Source organism: Dasypus novemcinctus, chromosome 30 (assembly GCF_030445035.2).
Source record: "Dasypus novemcinctus isolate mDasNov1 chromosome 30, mDasNov1.1.hap2, whole genome shotgun sequence".
Taxonomy (NCBI): domain Eukaryota; kingdom Metazoa; phylum Chordata; class Mammalia; order Cingulata; family Dasypodidae; genus Dasypus; species Dasypus novemcinctus.
This window is the reverse complement of record NC_080702.1, coordinates 27,497,673-27,521,249: the sequence shown is the minus strand read 5'-3', so window position 1 is coordinate 27,521,249 and position 23,577 is coordinate 27,497,673. Positions and strand designations below refer to the sequence as shown.

Below are 23,577 nucleotides of genomic sequence, written 5' to 3'. Positions count from 1 at the left end.
CACTACCCAGTAGTAAAATTTTGACAGTATTCTTTCATAATTTGTAAGAAACGTCTAGACAACAATGCAAGGTGTTGGCGGTGGACTGATGTATGGGACCCCTGTATGATGGTATGCATATTTGCATTGTAAGTTTAGAACTTTTACTATACACTTACTGTTTATATATGTTCATGTATAAATGAAATAGTAATAAAAATAAGCTGGGTTGGGGGGCAGATGCACCAAATGTAAGATACTTTGGCTCATAGTAATATTTTGTGGATGCTCTTTAAACATTAGTTAAAAATGTTTCACAACAATGCAAAGTATTGGTGGGGTGAGGTATGAGAGCCCCGTATGATGTTATGTATGTTTCGTAAGTTCACAACTATTACTATACACTTATTGTTTATGTATGAGTGATATACTTTCAATAAATTTTTAAAAATTTAATATTGAGGGAGAGATTAAGCTATTTCTAGGAAAACAAAAGGTGAGGCATTTTTCACTAGCCTGGACTTAAAGAGATGTTGAAGAGAGTTCTGCAGTTTGGAAGGAAAGGACACTAAGCAATTGTATTAGTCAGGATTCTCTAGGGAAACAGAACTGACAGGAGATATCTGTAAATATTATGAGATGTTATAAAATTGTCTCGTGTGACCATGGGGATGCATGAGTCCACATTCTGTAGGGCAGGCTGTAAACTGGGAACTCAGATGAAGATTTTCGATGAATTCTCCAGAAGGCATCTGTCTGAAGTGGAGATGGGAATTCTCTCTACAGATTGCTGAAATCACTTCTCCTTTTAAGGCCTTCCACTGATTGGGTGAGACATCTCTCACTGCTGAAGGCAATCTCCTCAGTTGATTGTAGATGCAATCAGCCATAGATGCAGTCAACTCACTGATGATTTAAGTCCATAAAATGTCTTCCCAGTACCAGGCCAGTGCTTGCTTGGCCAAACCACCGGGCACCATTACTTGGCCAAGTTGTCACATGAGCCTCACTGTCACAACCATTGATCCAAGCCACTAGAAGAAATAAAGCTTTTCAAGCGGGGTCATGACATGGATAAACAAAAATGCCAGTACCATTGTATTTTTGGCTTGTGACATCACTTTTTATTTCATACAAAATTTAAAAGGCAAATTCATAACACATAAGGATAAATCAGTGGTTTGGAACTCATATAATGGGATAAATGGCATTCGGGACAAGAACTACATAGAGAAGCAGATGTGGCTCAAGGGATAGGGCTTCTGCCTACCATACGGGAGGACCCGGGTTCGATCCCTGGGACCTCCTGGTGAAAAAGAAGAAGAGAAAGCGTGCCTGTGCGGTGAGCCAGTGCCCGTGTGGTGAGCCAGTGCTCACACGGGAAGTCAAGTGCCCACGTGGAGAGAGTGCCCACGCGGTGAGCCAGTGCCCGTGCAAGTCACACAGCAAGATGATGATGCAACAAAAGAGAGTCGAAGGGGAGAGTCAAGGTGAAGCGCAGCAGAGACAGGGAACCTCTCTCCACATCAGAGGTCCCCAGGATCGAATCCTGGTGAATCCCAGAGGAGAAAGATGAGAAGACAAAAAGAGAAACAGAGGGAAACGGACTTTGGCCCAGTGGTTAGGGCGTCCGTCTACCATATGGGAGGTCCGCGGTTCAAACCCCGGGCCTCCTTGACCCGTGTGGAGCTGGCCATGCGCAGTGCTGATGCGCGCAAGGAGTGCCTTGCCACGCAAGGGTGACCCCCGCGTAGGGGAGCCCCACGCGCCAGGAGTGCGCCCGTGAGGAGAGCCGCCCAGCGTGAAAAGAAAGAGCAGCCTGCCCAGGAATGGCGCCGCCCACACTTCCCGTGCCGCTGACGACAACAGAAGCGGACAAAGAAACAAGACGCAGCAAAAAGACACCAAGAACAGACAACCAGGGGAAGGGGGGAAATTAAATAAATAAATAAATCTTTAAGAAGAAAAAAAAAAGAGAAATAGATACAGAAGATCACACAGCGAATGGATACAGAGAGCAAGACAGCGGGGTGGGGGGAGGGGGGAATTAAATAATAATCTTTTTTAAAATAGAACCACATAAAGGTGGGGAGGTGATGGGATATAGAAACATAGTTTGTGAACACTGTAGAAGTTAAGTTGGTATCAAAGTGAGTGAGATTGTTATAGATTTAGGATGCTAAACTTAAGCCCCATGGTTTACAAAAAAGTATATCAGAGAATCTGCAAGCTCAGAGCGATGGAAACTGAAGCACAGGTTGCCAGGGGGAGGGGTCACCGGGGGGGATAACGGGGAGTTAATGCGCGATGCCGCAGTGCTTCTGTTTGGGGAGATAGGAAAGTCCTCGCAATGGGAAGCCAACGTTGTGAATGTAAGCACAACGCTGTGATGTCGTTAATCCCACTGAATGGTGTGTTTGGGAGGGGTGGGATGGGCGAGTTTATGTTATCTATATATGTCCAGACAATTAAAAAAGAGAAAGGAAGAGCAACTCAGGAGAAAATGGCAATTCAATGCCATATGGGACCCTGAGTGGGATCTAGCAAGGAAGGAGAAAAGGAAGGGACACTATGGGGGTGAATGACAAAGTTGGAATTAAACTGTGAGCTTTACAGCAACGTCGATTTTTTTGAACTTGATAGCTGCACGCCAGTGGCTTATGCAAGGGAATATCCTTGTTCTCGGGAAATGTACAGGGAAGTATTGTTCGAGGAGTGTGGTGTATACATTTCACTGAAGTGTTCAGAAAATGGATTAATAAAAGATAGAAGAAGGAGGAGGGAGGGAGGGAGGGAGGAGAGAGGGAGAGAGGGGGAGAGAGAGAGAGAGAGAGAGACAGAAAGAGAGACAGAAAGAGAGACAGAAAAAAGAAGGAAAGGAAGGAAGGAAGGAAGGGAGGAAGGGAGGGAGAGAATGAGAGAGAGAAAGGAAGGGAGAAAGAAAGAGAGAGAGGGAGGGAGGGAGGGAGGAAGGAAGGAAGAGAAAGAAAGAAAAAGGAGGGATGGAAGGAGAGGAGGGAGGGAAGGGAGAGAAGGGAGGGGAGAGGAAGAAGGGAGGGAGAGAGAAAAGGAAGGAAGAAAAGAAGGAAGGAAGGAAGAGAGGGAGGGAAGGAAAGAAAGAAAAAGATACAGCAAATGTGGCAAAATGTTCGAGTTGGTGGATCTGGCATCTGGGGTAGGGGGTAAGGGGATACTGGAGTTGTGTGGGGTTCACATTATTTTCCTAACTGTCCCATAAGCCTGAAATTATTTCAAGAAGAAAAAGGAAAGAAAAAGACACGTGGTCAAATCGGCGACCGCTGACTCTGGGTGGTGGGTGCAGGGGTGTTTTCTCTGGACCGACGTCCTCGGTTTCGTGAACGGTGTCGCTTTGTCCCAACGTCGGGTACAGAAACGCGAGCGCTGCGCGAGGAGGGCCATGCCATCCCTTTAGAACCCGGCCGGCCGGTGGGAGAAATCAAAAGGAGGGAGAGAGGAGCACGAGGTGGGCCAGGGGTTCCGGAGTCTTCCGTTGCCAATCCCCCCTTCCGGAAGCAGCGATGGCCCAGAGAACTGGACAGGAGGTCAGAGTGGACCGCTGCGGGGGTCCCGCCGGCCTGCGGTCAGGCCAGCTTGGCCAACAGCAGCAAGGTCGCGAGGGCTGCTGGCAGCTGGAACGGGAGAAGGAGACCCCAAATCAGGCCCAGGAAACTGCAACCCAAGACGCTGCGAGGAGGGGCCTGGACGGGGCAGACTGTTCCAGAACGGTGAGCAGCGGGGCTTTACAGAGTGACGTTCCCCGGGGGTCACGCCGACAGCTCCGTGGCTCTCAGCAGCGGGCACAGCGTGTGCCCAGCAGTCACCACCCTGGGTCCACGCCTGGTCCCTCTGGACTACATTTCCCAGGATCCCCTTCCCCTGGCTTCCTGTTAGGTTCAGCCAATGGGACTGCACTAGTCAGCCAGAGGGGTGCTGATGCAAGATACCAGAAACGGGTTGGTTGTTATAAAGCGTATTTATTTGGGGTAGGAGCTTACAGATCCCAGGACATAAAGCATAAGTCACTTCCCTCCCCAAAGGCTATTTCCACGTGTTGGAGCAGGATGGCTGCCGACGTCTGCGAGGGCTCAGGCTTCCTGGGTTCCTACGTTCCTGGGGCTGGCTTCTCTCTGGGCTCAGGGTTCCTCCCTTCCAGGGTCTTGCTTCTCTCTGGGTTCCTGTCTTCCCAGGGCTTGTTTCTTCCTGGGGCTGGCTTCTCTTTCCTCTGTGAGCTGACTTCCTGGAGCTTCAGCTTAAGGCTTCAGCATCAAACTCCAACGTCAAAAATCCTCCACTCTGTCCCTTGAATGCCTTTTATCTGTGAGTCCCCACCCACCAAGGGGCAGGGACTCAACTCTCCAATGATGTGGCCCAATCAAAGGTCTAATCGTAACTCAATCACGCCCAGGTACAGACCAGATCACAAACATAATCCAATATCTATGTCTGGAATTCATAACCATATCAAACTGCTACAGGGACCATCCAGCAGGAGATGGGAGGGCGGGAGGAGAGAAAGAATGGGTTTTTTGTCTCCATTCCTTCTCTTCTGTCCAGTCCACGATTAGAGCTGTGGGCAGGTGGCCTGTTTCCTTGACTCTTGCTCTCCCTACCCCCTTCCCAGATGCTTCAGACCTCAGAGAAGTAAAAACTCCCCAGTTTTGCTAGCCATAAAAAAGGAATGGGGAAGCAGACGTAGCTGAACTGATAGAGCATCCGTCTACCATATGGAGGGTCCAGCGTTCAAACCCAGGGCCTCCTGACCTGTGTGGTGAGCTGGCCCACGCGCAGCGCTGATGCACGCAAGGAGTGCTGTGTCACACAGGGGAGACCCCATGTAGGGGAGCCCCACATGCAAGGAGTGTGCCCCGCAAAGAGAGCTGCCCTGTGCAAAAAAAGCGCAGCCTGCTCAGGAGTGGCTCTGCACACACGGAGAGCTGACGCAGCAAGACGATGCAACAAAAAAGAGACAGTTTCCCAGGGCCACCAGATCATGCCAGCGGACACAGAAGAACACACAGTGAATGGAGAGAGAGCAGACAACGGGGGGAAGGGGAGAGAAATAAATAAAATAAATCTTAAAAAAGGAATGACGTTCTGAGATGTGCGACAACATGGTTGAACCTTGAAGACATTATGCTAAATGAAAGAAGTCATTCACAAAAGGCCACGTATTTGCCATGTCCAGAATAGGCAAATCCATAAAAACGAAGTGGCTGCCGGGAACTGGGAGGAGGAGGGAATGGGGGCGACCGCTATTAGGTAGGGGGTTTTCTTAGGGGGTGATGAAAATGCTCTGAAATTAGATCATAGTGAAGGTTGCACAACTCTGTGAATACACTAGAAGCCACGGAGTCTTACAATTTACAAAGATGAGCTGTACAGTGCCTGACTTATACATCAAGAACTCTGTCATTAAAAAGAAAATCCTCTTCCCTCTCAGCCCCCAAGATTTTCAGGTGCTTTCCCCAGGTTGATTATCAACACGCAGTAAAGCAAGTTGCCATCGGCCAAGACGTGGAGACGCATCTGCGATTTGCCTTGGAAAACATGGGGATTTTTTTCATTTCCCAAATTTATAATGTGTTGAATGTGCATTTTCTAACTGGACAACACCCTCTTTTCCAAGGATCCCAGCAGGAAGCAGAGTTCAGCCCCCAGATGGTCTACCGAAGAAGCTTCCGGGGCGGCCACTTTGCCGAGATGCGGGCTGAGCGGAGGGAAGGAGGAATGCTGAGGGTCTTTGATTGTTTCTGTTATTCAGGATTCCTTTCATTTCCATATGAATTTTAGGATCAGTTTGTCAAGTTCTGCACAAAAAGTCAGCAGGGGTAGACTTTTGGGTAGGGGTGGGAAAGTTTATGTTCTTTGTATGTTTCCACAGTTTTTAAAAAAAGGGGGGCATCTAAAGAGACAATGACAATTAAATGCAATCCACATGTCTGGACTGGATCGAATAACGGTGAAGAAAAGACCCCAAAGGAGGATATATGAAAAAATTAGCATAGAGATGGAAAGCTTTATATTATCATTAATGTTGTGGGTTTTTTAAAGATTTTTTTAAATTTATTTTTTATTTATTTCTCTCCCCTCCCCCCCCCCCCAGCTGTCTGTTCTCTGTGTCTATTTGCTGGGTGTTCTTTGTCCGCTTCTGTTGTTGTCAGCGGCACGGGAATCGTCTCTTTTTGTTGCGTCATCTTGCTGTGTCAGCTCTCCGTGTGTGCAGCGCCATTCCTGGGCAGGCTGCACTTTCTTTCGCACTGGGCGGCTCTCCTTACGGGGCGCACTCCTTGCGCGTGGGGCTCCCCTACGCGGGGGACACCCCTGCGTGGCAGGGCACTCCTTGTGCACATCAACATTGTGCATGGGCCAGCTCCACACGGGTCAAGGAGGCCCGGGGTTTGAACCGTGGACCTCCCATGTGGTAGGCGGACGCCCTAACCACTGGGCCAAGTCCGCTTCCCTGTGTTTTTTTTTAATCTTCCCTTTCCCACGAGATGTTTTAGTTCATTGTTTGCAGTCATTGTCTGCTCGTTGGTGGTGGTGGGGTTTTTTTGCTCATTGTCCACTTGTTTTCTGTTTGTCTTCTTTAGGAGGTACTGGGAACCAAACCCAGGACCTCCCATGTGGGTGATTGCTTGAGCTACCTCCACTCCATATCGTTAATGTTCTTGACCTTGATAACTCTTCTTAAGGAGGTTACATAAGTGAATATCCTTGCTTTTAAGAAATGTACGTCCGAGTATTATGTATTCAAGGAGCGTGATATGTATGACCTACTTTCAAATGTTTAGAACATTGATAGTTGGCTGGGTGGATGGATGGATGGATGGATGGATGGATGGATGGATGGGTGGATGGATGGGTGGATGGATGGATGAATGGATTGATGGATGGATGGATGATGAATGGATTGATGGGTGGATGGATGATGAATGGATTGATGGATGGATGGATTGATGGATAGATGGATGGATGGATGGATGGATGGATGGATTGATGGATTGATGGATGGGTGGATGATGGATGGATTGATGGATGAATGGATGGATGGATGGGTGGATGGGTGGATGGATGGATGGATGATGGATGGATGGATGAATGGATGGGTGGATGGATGAATGGATTGATGGATTGATGGATGGATGGATGGGTGGATGGGTGGATGGATGGATGGATGATGGATGGATGGATGGATGGATTGATGGATTGATGGATGGATGGATGGATGAATGGATGGATGGATGGATGGATTGATGGATGGATGGATGGATGGATGGATGAATGGATTGATGGACTGATGGATGGATGGATTGATGGATGGATGGATGGATGGGTGGATGGATGGGTTGATGGACTGATGGATGGATGGATGGACTGATGGATTGATGGATGGATGAATGGATGGGTGGATGGGTGGATGGATGATGGATGGATGGATGAATGGATGGATGGATGGATGGGTGGATGGGTGGATGGGTGGATGGGTGGATGGATTCTGGATGCATGGATGGAATGATATGGCGAATGTGGTAAAATGTTCAAATTGGTGGATCTGGGGGTCTGGGTGGACAGTTTGGAAGTCTCTGTATGGAGCTTGTATTATTTTTGCAACTATCCTGTAAGTTTTAAATTATTTCAAAAATAAAAAGTTGAAGGAGAAAAAAAAGAAGATGCCAGCATCACAGTTTCCAGGTTGGGTGGTGCTTAACCTCTCTGAACCTCGGCTGTGACCTTCAAGCTTCACTTGAGGGACACGGAGAACTCATCCCCTTCTCGGCCACCGCCTCCCCGTGACTCCCGTCTCAGGGGCACCTCTCTAGGCCGATGACAATCAGGTGGCAGGACCCGCTCACGCTCGCTGTGCCCAGGGCACCCCGTGAACCTCTCACGGACTTGCTCTCCCATCCCTGCCTCCCAGCCACCCATGAGGAGACGGAGCCCAGCTCCTCGGCCGGGGACGTAGCCGGGGCCGGAGTTGCCATCAGACCCCGCCAGGTGAGCGTAGCCCAGGCTCCTTAGCCGGCGGGGGAGGGCGCCTTCCCGGAGGGAGGCAGCCCCGTTTCTCCCCCAAATCAGGGCCGAGGTCTCCCAACGCCCCCTCGCCTTCCCCACTTTTTGGGTGACCCATCCAAAGAGATCAGCTGCTCCAAACGGCCTCCTCTTTCCTCTCCCCAGCTCTCTCTTGCGCCTTCAGACTCATCAATCCCCATCCCACGACCCAGGTTTTTCTTTTTTAACAACTGTGCTTCTTGCCTGTCTCTCTGGATTCGTGAGGGCAGGGGAATCTATCTTGTCACGGCCGTGTCCCCAGGGCACGCAGTCGCTGGTCAGTCAAGTTTGTGGAGTGGGAAAAAAAGAATGCTAAACCCCTTCTAGTGATGTCCATTCGTCCTCAGAAGAAGAGCCAAACCTCCTAGCTCATTCTGCTGGGCCTCGAATAAGTCAGCCGGTTCCTGCCCTAGGGCCTTTGCACCAGCCGTCCCCAGGGCCTCCCCTCCTCCAGTCCCACCGGCTTCCCAGTGTCACCTCCTCAGGGAGGCCCGCCCTGATTGCCCTCCCATGTCCCTTGCTCTGATGGACCTCCTCCCCTGTCCTCTCCCCCCGTTAGGACATCGGGGATTTGGGGTTCTCGCTCACGGCCAGGCACACAGAGCCCGGCGCACAGTAGGCGCTGGGTAAAAGAGCTCGTGGCGCCCTGGAGTTGGGGGGGCCTTACCTGCATGACCGCTGCCCCCAGCGAGCCCCCACTCAGGCTGAAGCTCTGGATCTTGCTGATTCTCAGGAGCTTGGGGAAACAGCCCTGAGGATGCAAATATCAAGGCAGGCAGGAGTTGGTCAGGGGCTCGCAGGGTCGCGTCAAGCCCCGTCCCCGGGCCACCCAGAATTGAGGGACAAGAAAGGGACAAAGCCGTGGATGTCTTGTGTCTTCTCCTTTGGCCGCCCTCCCTCCACCGTCATCTTCTCCTGCACCCACGCCTATTCCCTGCTACAAGCTTAGCCAATGACAGTCTGGCTGGACGGCGTAGCTGTGCGACCTCGGCTGGAGAACTCGCGATACCGCTCGGTGCCTCGGTTTCCCCATCCGTATAATGGGACCAACCAGACCTGCCTCAAGCGACTTTTGGGGAGGGCACCAAGGGAGAATCCACGTGAAGGGGCCCGATGCAGCGCCAGCATTCCGTAACTGTTAGTTATTTCCGGGTGCTCTTTACATAGGAGCAGAAGAGCTGACATAGCCGGCACCTTTTCATGCCCTTTCACACTCAGTTTTCCCAATGGCCCTAGAAAGGTTCTCCATTCCACAGATGAGGAAACTGAGGCTCAGGGAGATTAGGTAACGAAAGACAGGGGGTGGGCAGAGCTGCTCCTTCTTCTAGAACTCTCGGCCGCCTTGAGCTCACTGCTGCCACTGTTGAGTCCCCACTTCACTTAGTAGGTATTTATGAGGCGCCTACTGTGTGCCAGGCAGGAGCTGGATGCTAGAGACCCAGCAGAGTACAAAAGCGACAAAATTCCTGCCCTCGTGGGAGCCGACGCTTGAGAGGGGAAAACGGGTAATAAGCAAATAATGTTGTCGGGTGGCGATTGGTGTCTGGAAGACAAACAAAGCAGCGTAAGGGGGCGAAGTGTGATGGCACGGAGAAGGGGTACCCTTTTATAGATGGAGGGCAGGCACAGCCTCACTGAGGAAGTGACATTTGAGCACAGACTTGAAAGAGGTAAGGTGGGAGGCCACTGGCGGAACAGTGTTCCTGGCAGAGGGAATAGCCCGTGCGAAGGCCCTGAGGCAAATATGCACCTAAGTGGCTGGTGTGTCTGAGCAGCAGCCCAGAGGAGGCCCGTGTGGCAGAGAGAGCAAGGGGGCGAGTGTGGGCAGGCAAGGGCAGGGCAGGTTGCCCGTGGCCCTGTGTCCATTTGCGAGGCCCCCCCCCAGCCAAAGGGACAAAATGAATGGATGCGTGGAGTGGTTGGGTACCTGCTTCACATGTATGAGGTCCCGGGTTCAGTCCCCTGTACCTCTTTACAAAAAAAGAATGACTCATGTGTCTTCCCTTGGGGAAGATCCGTGTTTTCATTCATTTATGGCAGGCGTTAAGGAAGAGCCAGGGGTGAGGTTTGAAATCCAGCTCCACCGCTTTCTGGCTGGGGGCCACTCTGGACCTCAGTTTCCTCATCTGTCAATTGGGAGAAGAACAGGCCCCGCCTCTTGGGATGCCACCAGCGTTAAACCTGTGGACCCTCGTGAGGCACCCCCATAGGGCACGGCGCCCCAGGAATGCTGGTCAGATGGCTGGCTCTATCGGTATCATCATTCTCATTGTCACTGGGGCCACCAAAGGTCTTTGGTAGGGCGGGGCGTGTGGTCCAGGCAATGGACTCGGCACAGCCCAGATTCAAATCCCAGCTCTGCCAAAGCCATGTGATCTTGACGGACGGGGCCCCTTCCCGAGCCTCAGTTTCCCCATCGGTGAAACGACGCTGGCAAACCCCAACTCCTCAAGGCCAGGGGGTCGAAACGAGCCGAGCGCTCCCCGAGAGTTGATTTTCCTGTACCCCAACCCCCTTTGCTGGGGGATGTCGTCCCACCAATATGTCATTGTTAGAAAAGTGATCCAAAAAAAAAGAAAGAAAGAAAAAATTTTTAAAAAATAGAGTCACCAGCCCCCCAGGTGATGCGGGAGAAAAAGCTCGAGTTACCTCCTGGTGGATGACCTTGCTGGAAACGTTGCGCCCGTCGCAGACCGAGGACCCCATGGATTTACAGCAGCTCCTGGGGTAGGCGCGGCTGGTCGTGGCCTCGAAGACGGAGCCCGAAAAATCCGTGTAGTTATTCGCCCCGCAGCACCCCAGCTGCAGAGAGGGGGATCGACGCGTAAAGATGCCCTTTCCTCAAATATTAAAAATAATAGAAAGGCTCGTCGCCATGGATACCGCGTCGTGAGCGGGTCGCGCTAGTCCAGCGCTGGGGCTAAATGCCTCCCTGACTCCGTTTCACGGCGGCTCGGAACCTTCCGTGGCTTCCTTCTCGCTCGGGCTAGGAGCCTGCACCTGCCACCTCCCTGCCTGCCTCTGCCCCGACAATCCCCTCACTGGCCCGGCTCCAGCTTCGTGGGTCTCCTTTCTGTTCCTTTACAGGGGCTTTGTCCAGGCGATGACCTCTTTTCTGGAATGCTCTTCCCTCAACTACCTGTATGGCGCCTTCCCTTACTTCATTCGGATCTCTGTTCCAATGTCGTCCTCTCCAGAAAGGCCGGCCCTGATGCCTTTTTCTAAATTAGCCACAACGCCTGTATCAGTCAGGCCGGGCTAAGTTATGCTGCAGTAACAAACATCCCCTCCATTGCCGGGGTTCCTCTCATGCTCACACTACATGCCCATCACGACTTGGCGGGGGGGGGGTCTCTTCTCATCGAAGTCACTCAGGGACCCCACTATGGAGAAGCCACTTTCTAGAATGTTCCCATTACTACGGCGATAAGAAAGAGCCTGGATGGGTGCTGTAGCCGTTTGATATTGTTTATACATCTCCCAAACAGATATTGGGTTATGTTTGTGACCTGGTCTGCCCCTCCAGGCATATTAGATTTTATTGGATTCCAAACCTTTACTTGATTACAAAATGATTAAGGCTTTGATTGGGCCACGTCAGTAGGACGGCGCGCCCCTGCCCCCTCGGTGGGCGGGGACTCACAGAGAAAAGGACATGGCAGAGGAGAGGGTTGGAAGTAAACACACAGAGAAGCAGATACGTGAAGAAGGAGAGAAGGCTCGATGGGACACGGCTGAGGCCCCGGGAAGAGAGACGGGCCGTGTGCCTGACGATCTACAGCTGACCTCGTGGAGAAAACAGAGGCGCTGAGCCCAAAGAGAAATGAGCCCCAGGAAGGGAGGAACCCAGGAAGCCTGAGCACCGGCAGGTGTCGCAGCCGTCTTGCTCCCACACGTGGCAACAGACTTTGGTGAGGGAAGTAACTCAGGCTTGACGGCCTCGTGACTGCCAGCTTCTCCCCTAAATAAATACCCTTTATAAAAGCCAACCGATTTCGGGTATTTTCCATCAGCACCCCTTTGCCTGACTTCCACGGGCACAGATGATCTGGCCCGGAAGTGGCACAGGTCATCTCGCTTGTAGTGGGTCACTCACTCCTTGACCACTCACCAGGGGGGCCAGGAACGGGCAGCTGCTGGATGCTGAAAACAGGTAACTAGCACCTACGAGAAAACAAACCCTGGCTTCCCCTGCCCTTTCTCCTGCCGCTTTGTCTTCACAGCACCCATTTCCCCCCGGAAACCGAATCTCACTTAACGGTTTCCCGTCCCCCCGGCTCGAGCGTCCGCGACACGAGGCCAAGGATTTTGTCCGACGCCTGCTGTGGCCGCCGAGCCCGGCACGTAATAGATGCTCAGCGAACACTGACCGGAGGAAGGGGGGCGCGAGGAGGAGGCGTTCCCCACTGCCCGGAAGCGGAGAGGCAGGCGAGCATCTTCTCCACGCTCCCGGCGGCCCCTTGGGCCCCGGGGAGGGGAGGCTCACCTTCTCCATGACCAGGTCCCATTCCGTGGAGAAGTCGCCCGGCTCGTAGTCTCTGTAATTCCTCCGCAGGGCGGTGAGGACGTGCTCGAGGGCCATGTCTTGAACCTCGAAGACGAAACGGGCCGCGGTCAGCTCGGCACACGGCCTGGCATCGGGGAGGTCCCTGGGGGGGTAGAGCTGGAAAAGCGGGGGCTTTCCTTCTGCTCACTTCGCTTGTTCTGTCCTCAGGCCTGGAGCTACGCTCCAGAGGGACCAGCTCGGGCCCCCAAGAGAGCCACACAGGGAAGCGGCTGTGGCTCAAGTGATTGGGCTCCCGTCTACCATATGGGAGGTCCAGGGTTCGATGCCCGGGGGCTCCTGGTGAGGGCGAGCTGGCCCGTGTGGCGAGCTGGCCCACGCGGAGTGCTGCCCCGCACAGGAGTGCCGGCCCATGCGGAGAGTTGGCACAGCAAGATGACGCAACAAAGAGACGAGAGGAAACACAATAAGAGACATAGCAGAACAGAGAGCTGAGGTGGCGCAAGAGAGCGATCGCCTCTCTCCCGCTCTAGAAGGACCCAGGATCGGTTCCTGGAGCCGCCTGATGAGAAGACAACAGACACAGAACAACACACAGCGAATGGACAGAGAGAGCAGAAAACGGGGGGCACGGGCACGGGGGTGGGGGGAGAAATAAATAAAAAATAAAATTAAAAAAAAATTGTTTAAAAAAATAAAAGAGCCACACAGGGACGGCTGGATCTCAAGCCAAATGTATCCGATCACACCCACTGCCGCCGGCTTTCGAATCACCTACTCTTCCAAAGCGCCCCGGGCCTGTTCCACCCACCATTTGCTGCACCTCGATTAAGTCATTTAACATCCTCTCCAGGGACTGATTCTCTTCACCACCCCATAAGGAGCGAATTTAATTTTCTATTTTTTTAAAATTAAAAGTTGGAAAAAAAATTCTTTCTTCCCCCCTGAAGAGGTAACATGGGCACATGGTTCGGAATGCAAAACAGCACAGAAGGCTAGACGCCCCCCAAAAGCCTCCCTCCCGCCTTTTGCTCCCAGCCCGACACCTCCTCCCCCTCCCCAGCAACCACTGTCACCGTTTCCCGTGTCCCCAAAGAGAGACGCTAAGTGTGTCAGAGCAGAGTCTATTTTCATGCTCTTTCCCCGTCGCTGCTACGCTCGTCGGTTTGCGTGGCACCGTTCTCATTTAACAAAAAGTAGAGTGTGGGAGGGTGGGGAGTGGGCTATATGGAAACCTCTTCTATTTTTTAATGTAACATTTTGTGTGATCGATGTGTCTTTTAAAAAAAGATTTAAAATTTTCATTAAAAAAAAAAAACTAGGGGAAGCGGATTTGGCTCAATGGATAGGGCGTCCGTCTACCACACGGGAGGTCCGCGGTTCAAACCCCGGGCCTCCTTGACCCGCGTGCAGCTGGCCCATGCACAGAGCTGATGCGCGCAAGGAGTGCCCTGCCACGCAGGGGTGTCCCCCGCGTAGGGGAGCCCCACGTGCAAGGAGTGCACCCGTAAGGAGAGCCGCCCAGCGCGGAAGAAAGCGCAGCCTGCCCAGGAATGGCGCTGCACACACGGAGAGCTGACACAGCAAGGTGACGCAACAAAGAGAGACGCAGATTCCAGATGCCGCTGACAAGAATACAAGTGGACACAGAAGAACACACAGCGAATGGACAGAGAGCAGACAACGGGGGGGAAGGGGAGAGAAATAAATTAAAAGCAACTAGCAGGCACTGCTGGTGGCCTGTCGGTGAGCCGGTGGCCTTGCTAATTCCTCACGTCCGCCTGGCTCCAGACTCTCCAAGGAGGGCGCTCCATGCCCCCACCAGGGAAGGAGGGGAGGGACGGGGAGGACTCGAGCGGTGTGACCGCGGCGCGGGCTGTGGGCCACTTGCCAGAGCTCCACTATGGGGTTGGGTGAGGGCCACCCACACAGCGGGACCGGACACCAACGCGGCCCGCGCGGCCCTGTCCGGGACTTCCTGGGACTGCCACCCCAACACGCCACGCGCCTTCTAGAACCTTCCGCCTCCCTCGATTCCCACAGCCCGGGCCACCACCGCGAGGCTTCCTGGAGCTTCCCCGACCCTAGCGAGGCCGGCCGGGCCGCTTCTGGCCTCTCGCCCTGACGGCGCTGGGAGCACGTCCTGGTTTGTACGTAGACGCCGTCCCGCGCGTGGGCTGGGAAATCCAGGGAGAAGGCGCAGAGGTGCCGCGTGGGCCCAGGGCGGCCACGGTTGGGTCCTTGCGGCGGAGCCGGCTCGAGAGCCCTCCGCGCCGAACGTGTTTGACAACCCCAACAATGTTTATATGCTGACACCTCACCCAGGACAGTCTAAATTGACCCCGCACCGGGCAGCGGGTGTGGCTCAGTGGTTGAGCGCCTGCCTCCCGCGTATGAGGTCCTGGGTTCAAACCCTGGTACCTCCTAAAAAAAAAAAGAAGTGGAGTGGACATCACCATCCCAGGGTTCTCAGGATGGAGGCATAAAATGTGACTTACAGTGGACTTACTGATATTCTACTGTAGAATTATTGTGACTCTAGCAATGGAAGAAATTGTAGCATTGATGTGGAGACAGTGGTCACAGGAGGTGCTGAGGGCAGGGAGAGGGAAGAAGAGAGGTGATGTGGGGGCATTTTTGGGACTTGGAGTTGTCCTGAATGATGTTGCAGGGACAGATGCTGGATATTATATATCCTGCCATAACCCACTGGATGGCCTGGGGGAGAGTGTAAACTACAGTGTAAACTATAATCCACGCGGTGTAGCAGTGCTCCAAAATGTGTTCACCAAATGCAATGAATGTGCCACAAAGATGAAAGAAGTTGTTGATGTGGGAGGAGTGGGGGGTGGGGGGTAGGGTATATGGGAACCTCATATTTTTTAACGTCACATTTTTTGTGATCTATGTAACTTTTTTGAAACAGACAATTGAAAAAGAAAATTTGCTATAAAAAATTGGGTGTGGCAGTAGCTTGCTGGATGAGCACCCGCCTCCCGTGTATGATGTCCTGGGTTCAATCCCCGGCGCCTCCTAAAAAAAAAAAAAATTAACCCAGCGGGTTTCTCCAGGCCCATCGGAGGGGCTGAAGCTTTCAACTTCTGACTCCCTCTCTGGAGGTGCCTCTCCCCCCCACCAAAGAACTGGCCCCCCAAAAGCCACTGCAGGAGAGGGGCAGCTATGTGTTCCTAAAACTAAGTGGGGGAAGCGGATTTGGCTCAACAGATAGATCATCTGCCTACCACATGGGAGGTCCAGGGTTCAAACCCCGGGCCTCCCTGACCCGTGTGGAGCTGGCCCATGCGCAGTGCTGATGCGCGCAAGGAGTGCCCTGCCACGCAGGGGTGTCCCCCGCGTAGGGGAGCCCCACGCGCAAGGAGTGCGCCCCGTAAGGAGAGCCGCCCAGCGCGAAAGAAAGTGCAGCCTGCCCAGGAATGGCGCCGCACACACGGAGAGTTGACACAGCAAGATGACGCAACAAGGAGAAACACAGATTCCCGTGCCACCGAGAATGCGAGCAGACGCAGAAGAACACACAGCGAATGGACACAGAGAGCAGACAACGGAGGGGGGAGGGGAAGAGAAATAAATAAAAATTTTTACAAAGCGGTAAAAAAATAATAATAAAGCCGAGCGGGAGCCGCAGAGCTTCTACTTACGACTGGGAAGAAGACAAGGATTCCCGTGGCCACTGTGACTTCCATCAGGAAAATGACAACCAGGAGCAGGAAACACTGGAAGACACGGAGGGGGATGGGAGCCTGCTCAGAGCGGCCCCCCCTTGCCAAGCACCCACGTGGGGCGTGGGGGGGGGGAGAATTTCCCCCCCTTTTCCCCCCTAGGCCACCGTGGCCCCCTCCCAGTTAATAAGCCTCACGCCTTGGATAGTCGGAACCCCGATTCATGTCCAGGCTCTTTGGATCCCCAGGTGGATCCCTGGGGGTGAAACGATGGCCGCGTGGAGACGCAGGACAGAGGGACGGCGGGGAGGACAGAAAACAGGAGGGGGCGCGGGGGGGCGGTGCGCAGGGCTGGCGAGGACCCGCTGAACTACGGGTCTGAAAATAACATCGGCTCGCCCGCGTTTCTGGTCCATTCCACGTGGATGGCGGAAAACAGTGGGGATTTTATAGCAAGGGGGGACGGTGGAGTGTCGCATCTCAGGGCCTCAGTTTCCCCGTCTGCACCCCTGTGAGGGGCTCAGCTCCCTGCTCCCCCTTTTTCTCTATCCCCACCCAGGCCCAATCAGGGTGGCTTCCCTCATTCATTTTTAATAAGCTCTGATCATTCAGGCTTCTGCTGTTAAAAGAATAAAAGCTTTGAGTCCCCAGACTGACCCGGGGCTGGGCTCAAACCGCCTCAATGTGGAAAGACAGGGGGGCATGGGAAATACACATCCCGGGGTCCCCGTGACCCACAGAGGCGCACGCGGGTTCGGGGCTTAGCCGCTGTGGGAAAGGCGGGCGAGGGACTCAGGAAACAGACCGTGAGCCTCCAGACCTCCGGGTGATCGAGGGGCCTGGAGAGAAAGATCTGGAATCTGCCCACGTCTCACCTGCTCCGTGGCCCAGCCCCAGCCCCTCCCACCTGGACCGGTGGGTGCTGTTGCCTCCTCCTTGTTCCTCCCTGGCTCTCGCGCTCATCCTCACAGTCTGTTCCCCCCCACAGCAGGCAGAGGGCGCCTGCGAGCACCTGCGCCGGAGCAGGTCCCTCCCCTGCCTAGAACCCTCCATGGCTCCCAAGCCCCTCCAAAGGTCCCTGCCTTTCTGCGTGAGGTCTCGGGGACAGACGCCGAGGGTCAAAGCGATGGGATGTGCTCACGGATTGGACGTGGGGTTGGCGCCATGTATGACTTCACGGTAAAATGTGGGCGAAATGTCTCCACCTTGTATTCCAGGTAAAAGGAAGTATTGCCTGTACCAGGTCTGTCCCCTACATATTTGTCACTGAGGAAGACTACTAGCGAAGATGGAGTTTCAGGGAGGGGAAGGGGGCACTTTGACAGTCGAGATCCTCTATGTTCTGGGAAGTGACTAAAATAAGGACCCCCTTGAAATCCCCAAATTGAAATAACCGGGGTTTTTGCAGCAACGCAGTGGAAGAAGCGAAACAAAAGAGGCTGGAGACGGATCGAGCCTGGGGTGGGATAATCGGTCCCGTAATAAGATGCGAAGGGGCCCTCGTGACAGCCTGGGGAGGTTCTGATTTTGCAGCGAGGAACAGACAAAGCTGACGGGTCTGACCGGCTTGCTCAGAACAGGCAAAGCCCGAACGGGAAGTGGTGTAGACAAGGACAGAGCACCCAGTAGGTGGGACAATCCATCACCCAACGGGGGGAATAAATCAAGGGAGGCCCCGACCTCGCACCGCACTCGCAATTAAATGCTTGACGGTTACAGAGTGAAAAGTGTGAAAACGAGACTTAAAATTATGGGATCTAAGCCGCCTCTTGATGTAGAGGTGGAGTGGACATCACCAGCCCAGGGTCCTCGGGATGGAGGAATAAAATATGGATTAGAAGGATTTACTGGTGTTCTACTATAGAATTATTGTGACTTTAGCAATGGAAGAAATTGTATCATTGATGTGGAGACAGTGGCCATGGGAATTGCTGAGGGCAGAGAGAGGGGAGAAGAGGTGTGATGTGGGGTATTTTCAGGACTTGAATGAGATATTGCAGGGACAGATGCAGGACATTCTATATCCTGCCATAACCCACTGAATGGACTGGGGGAGCGTGTCAACTACAAGGTAAACTATAATCCATACGGTGCAGCTGTGCTGCAAAATGTATTCACCAAAGGCAATGAATGTGCCTCAATGATGAAAGAGGTTGTTGATGTGGGAGGAATGAGAGGTGGGAAGTGGGGTATATGGGAACCTCTTATATTTTTAATGTACCATTTTTTGTGATCTATGTATCTTTTTTTAAAAAGACAAATAAAAATTAATTTTTTAAAAAAATTATGGGAAGAAATCCTGGGAGAATATATTTTGGCCCAGCGTAAAGGGGAAACTGGATGTATCCTATGGCACTGAATACCAGAAACACAGCATCGGGGGCTGAGCTGTCGCGACCCCACAAAAAGCATGGTCAGGTCCCAGCCCCTGGTCCCACGAGAGTTGATCTATTTGTAAAGAGGACCTTTGACGATGGTATTAGTTAAGGCGAGATGCAAACTGAAGGAGGACAGGCCTTAAGCCAACAAGACTGAAGCTCTTCTACCTCCCCACCCTGAGATGGCTCCCTTGTCTGTCCACTCGCTGTGCCTGCTCGTTGTCTGCTTGCTGTGTTTGCTCGTTGTCTGCTCGCTCTGCCTGCTCATTGTGTCAATGCATCTTCTTCAGGAGGCACCAGGAACCAAACCTGGGACCTCCCATGTGGGAAGCAGGTGCCCAACCTCTTGAGCCACATCCACTCCCTGCTTGTTGTGCCTGTTCGTTGTGTCAGCTCATTGCCTCAGCTCACTGCATCAGCTCATCTTCTTTAGAAGGCACCAGGAACTGAACCTGGGACCTCCCATGCGGGAGGCAGGTGCCCAACTCCTTGAGCCACATCCGCTCCCCAACTGCAGCTCTTCTAAGCACAGGATGGAAGGAGAAGCCGCGAGGAAGCCAGAACACAACCAAATCCCAGGGGGGTGGAAGCAAGCCTTCTAGCCTCCAAAACTATGAGCCAATTCAGCCCTGCTGTTAAGTCAACCCACTGTTTGGTATTTGTCCTAGCAGCTGGGACACTAAGACGCACAGCTAAGAGAGGAGACCCGGGACAAAGGCGCTTGCACATGTCGGGGGTGGGGGGCGGAGGGGAGCAGACTTACAATCAAGAGAATGCTTCTGCTTTCTTCCGTAGCTCCGTACCAGCCCGCCATGCCAAGCAGCGCTACGAGGCACCCCGTCGCCAAGCACAGGTAGCTGACGTGAAGGAGGTAGGTAGAGGATAACCCAAGGACCCCGGTCGGGGCGGACCCTCCACAACTGACCCAGGTGCCCAGGCCAATGAGGAGCATGCCAGACATCTTTAAGAAGTCAGAAAGGAGAAAAAAAATAAGCCGTTAGTGGCAGACGAGGAGAACCCTCTGGAGGGTGGGGCCAGGGGACGGGTGGAGAAAAGCCCGTCAAACTGGCAAAAGTGCTTAAAAAACAATAACGCCCAGAGCTGGTGTGCATGTGGTGAAATGTTCTCATACGCTGCTGGCAGGCAACAACAACAACAAAAAATTGGGGGAGGGGGTTGGGGAGGGAACACGTGGCAATTCAGATTTAAAAGGCTTTACCCAGGAATTCCATTTCTAGAAATTCATCTGAAGGAAAACCAGCAGAGGTGTGTCAGTGCCAGGATGCTGGTTTGAGTTTAGAAGCATAAACCATCGAAAATAACTGAAGTAAGCAAGAATTCGAATCGAGTGAGTAAATCATGGTACATCCATACAACAAGAGCCCTGGCAGTTATTTAAAATAACGCTGTAGGACAGGGTTGGCTAATATTTTTTTTTCTGAAAAGCCCCAGAGAGTACATATTGTCAGCTTTGTGGGCCACGAGGAGGTCTCTTTTGAAATTACTAGGCTCGGCCTTTGCAATTCCAAAGCAGCCATGGACAATGTGTGAAATGGATGAACATGGCTGTGTGCCAATAAAACTTTATTTACAAAACCCAGCAAATCTGTATTTGGCAGACCTCTGTTGTAGGAGGATGCTTATTCACGTGGAAAGATGTTTTTTATGCCTTAAGATGTGTTAAAAGGTGGATTGTAAAGCAGTAGCTTCCTATGTTTGTTTTGCAGCTTGACAAAGATAGAAAAGTCTAGAAGGAAAAGCGGATGTGGCTCAAGCGATTGGGTTCCCGCCTACCACACAGGAGGTCCCGGGTTCGGTTTCTGGTGCCTCCTGGAGAAGGCGAGCGGGCGCAACAAGATGACACAACAAAAGAGACACGAAGAGGAAAGACAACGAGAGACACAACAAACCAGGGAGCTGAGGCGGCTCAGGTGATCGAGTGCCTCTCTCCCACATGGGAGGTCCTGGGTTCGATTCCTGGTGCTTCCTAAAGAGGAGACGAGCAGACACAGAGAGCGCACAGCAAATGGACACCGAGAGCAGACAACGACCGTAAACAGAGAGGGGTGGTGGAGATCAAAAAAAATAAAATAAATCTTAAAAAAAAAAAGTCTGGAAGGATAGAATAAAGATGACAATGACCCACCCCTTCACCAGGAATAAACGCTTTCATTCCCATCACCATGTGACATTGCAGGTGACGGGATTGAAAGCGATATTTAATTTGTTTTCTTCTCTAACAGCCTTTCCTTAATGCTGTTCTCCAGAAATCAAGGACTTTTTTTAACCCTACCTATTTTGGGTTCATTTTTCACTTAAAAAAAAAAAAAAGTTTGGAAAATGTAAAGGCTCAGGGAAAGAAACGCTCCCTCGTGCCCTCCCCCAAACGACTCGGATTTTCCGCGGGATTCGAACTGGAGCCCGGCTCTTCTGCAACTCCGCCTGGCGTCCCCCTCGGGTCCCCCTCGCCAGCGCTGGGTCACCCAGAGCCCGGGCCCGTCCCCGCCGTGCCCTGCGCCTTGCCAGCCTGCCCTAAATAGCTCCTGCTTCCCCGGGTGGGAGAGGGGGGGACCCCGGAGCCGGAGGAATTTGGAGCAATTTATTTCTGGCTTCGAGGGAGCGGGCCGGGGAGGTGGGTGGCGACAGACTCACAGCGACGAGGCCGTTGAGGCAGAGTAACAGTTTCTTTAAGGAATACAGAGTGTGCTCTTCAGCCATGGGGGTCTGATTGGGGGGCCACCCAGGCCACGTTCAAGTGAGCATCTTCCTGAAAGTCAGGGTCACCACTCCCCAAGGTGGCTGCGGTCTGGGCCGGAGGGGAGGGGAGCCCCAAAAGCTGCCCGGCTCTGCCCGGCCAGGGAGGGGCCGCCTGGGGCTTGAGCCTTTTGTCACATCACAATCGAGGCTGGGGCAAGGCTCGCGGGGGGGGCTGGGGGAGTCGGGACCCCAAAAGGGTCCTTTCGCCTGCACCCCATCTTCCAAGCAGGCCGTGCGGGGGTGGAGAAGAGGCACGGCGTGTTTCCTGCCCGCCCCCCCATGCCCTCCAGATGCCACCCAGACCTCGTGGACAGGGTGTTTGGTACCGGCTCCTCGTAGGACCAGCGTCTCGTTAGATGGCAGTTTCCAAGAGGGCAGAGGCTGGACTGTCCTACCCCCACACACACACACTCAGGGCCTGGCACACAGTAGGCACTCAAGAAACTGGTAGGGAATGAATGAATCGAGAGAGTTCCGAGGAGCAGGAATCTAGTGACAAGCGGAGGTTAGCTCACTGGACTTTTCCTTCTTATAGGGCTCAGAGAGGTCAAGGGATGGGCCTGAGGCCACACAGGAAGCAGGGGCCAAGGCGGGGCTTTTTTATATATATAAAGATTTTTATTTTATGGATTTCTCTCCCCTTCCTCCTCTGTGTTGTCTGCTCTCTGTGTCCATTCGCTGTGTGTTCTCCTGTGTCTGCTTGCGTTATCAGGCAACACCAGGAAACTGCATCTCTTTTTTGTTGCGTCATTTTGCTGCGCGTGGGGCGGCTCTCCTTGCGGGGTGCACTCCTTGCACGTGGGGCTCCCCTACGCAGGGGACACCCCTGCGTGGCAGGGCACTCCTTGCGCGCATCAGCACTGCGCATGGGCCAGCTCCACACGGGTCAGGAGGCCCGGGGTTTGAACCCTGGACCTCCCATGTGGTAGGCGGATGCTCTATCCGTTGAGCCATGTCCGCTTGCTAAGGGGGGTGCTTTGAGGTCCCGAGAGTGACACAAGGGTGGGACCCCTAGCCTCTCCCCGGTGAGCCTGTCTTTTCTCTGTCTGAACCCTGCCCCAACAGCAGGGCAAGCCACCGTCCTTGGGCCCTCACGCCTGCCCAAGACGGAAGCGGGTCAGGTTTGCTCAGGACAAAGAACCTGTGCCGGGGAGTCTGATTTCTTGCTGACATTCGTTTGCCTGGAACCGTTTCCTGCTGATCCCCACTGGACGAAATCTCTTTCCTGGCCCCTGGTCGAGCCGTCTGCCCCTAAATCGCAAACCTTATTTCCATCTCCAAATTTAAATGTCACACGCTAATTTGATTTGGGGCCGGTGGAGAGAGAGCCGGGGAGCAGGCGGTCTCGGCAGCAGCTTCTGGGCATCGGCGAGGGAAATCTCTCCTTGTCTATTCCTGTTTCCCCTTAGGAGGGCAGCAGGCCGTGAGGCTGGCTTTTCTCGATGATTTCCGCAGGATGGATTTTAGAGCAAAGATTGTGGGCTGGGATTGCGTCTGGGTTCCGGAAGGCTCAGAGTTTTCCGTCTGCTATGACCACCCTCCTCCCAGGCCAGGCACGAAGGACGAAAGGAGCTGACATTTGAATTAATTTCTTAAAATGTTATTTTTTAGGAGGTAGCGGGGATTGAACGCAGGACTTTTTTTTTTAAGATTTATTTTACATATCTATTTCTCCCCACCCCCTCGTTGTTTCCACTTACTGTGTCTGTTCGTTGTACCCTGGTCTTTTTTTTAGGAGGCACCACGACCAAACCTGGGACCTCCCATGTGGGATGGAGGCGCCTAATCACTTGAGCCACCTCTGCTCCCTGCTTTGTTGTGTCTCTCATTATGTTTTCTTCCTCTGTGTGTCTTTTGTTGCATCAGCTCGCTGCGCCAGCCCCTTGCGTCAGCTTGCTGTCTTGCTCATCTTCTTTAGGAGGCACCGGGAACTGAACCCAGACCTCCCGTGAGGTAAGTGGGAGCTCAATCACTTGAGTCACATCAGCTTCCTGAATGCAGGATTTTGTACACGGGAAGCCGGCACTCAAACACTGAGCTATGTCCACTCTGCTGAATTAATTGAATTACTGTTCCTCCGATCACCTGCTTCTTGGAAAATGGAGGATCGGTCCCTGATAGCTGGAAAATGTGCTTCTTAAAATTTCTTCAGTTATTTGCTAATTGAGCCAGTTTTCTATTAACCTAATCTTCAAAGTTTACTGTTTGC

At 52.9% G+C, this 23,577-nt stretch overlaps 1 protein-coding gene across 2 annotated transcripts; it reads right to left on the bottom strand.

Moving 5' to 3' along the window:
• Positions 1-3,382: 3,382 nt before the first annotated feature.
• Positions 3,383-21,410, bottom strand: TSPAN16 (tetraspanin 16). Of its 2 annotated transcripts, none has more exons than XM_058290262.2 (7): positions 21,264-21,410; positions 19,375-19,572; positions 16,213-16,287; positions 12,536-12,640; positions 10,699-10,851; positions 8,717-8,800; positions 3,383-3,629 (listed from the first exon to the last, which is right to left on the bottom strand). In XM_058290262.2, exons 1-7 carry the CDS (start codon positions 21,327-21,329, stop codon positions 3,582-3,584), a joined length of 729 nt encoding a protein of 242 aa, XP_058146245.1. In that variant the 5' UTR covers positions 21,330-21,410; the 3' UTR covers positions 3,383-3,581. The 2 variants fall into 2 exon arrangements, with proteins under 2 accessions (XP_058146245.1, XP_058146246.1); XM_058290263.2 differs by lacking the exon at positions 3,383-3,629 and adding an exon at positions 8,159-8,323.
• Between the last annotated feature and the right edge of the window lie 2,167 nt (positions 21,411-23,577).

Excerpts from the sequence above, each read along its gene's own strand:
- TSPAN16 (XM_058290262.2), bottom strand. The coding sequence starts at position 21,329 with ATGGCTGAAGAGCACACTCTGTATTCCTTAAAGAAACTGTTACTCTGC. Across the intron at positions 10,852-12,535 it reads GGGACCTGGTCATGGAGAAG|CTGGGGTGCTGCGGGGCGAA; the intron begins GTGAGCCTCCCC and ends CCCTCTCTGCAG. Across the intron at positions 8,801-10,698 it reads GCAAGGTCATCCACCAGGAG|GGCTGTTTCCCCAAGCTCCT; the intron begins GTAACTCGAGCT and ends TTGCATCCTCAG.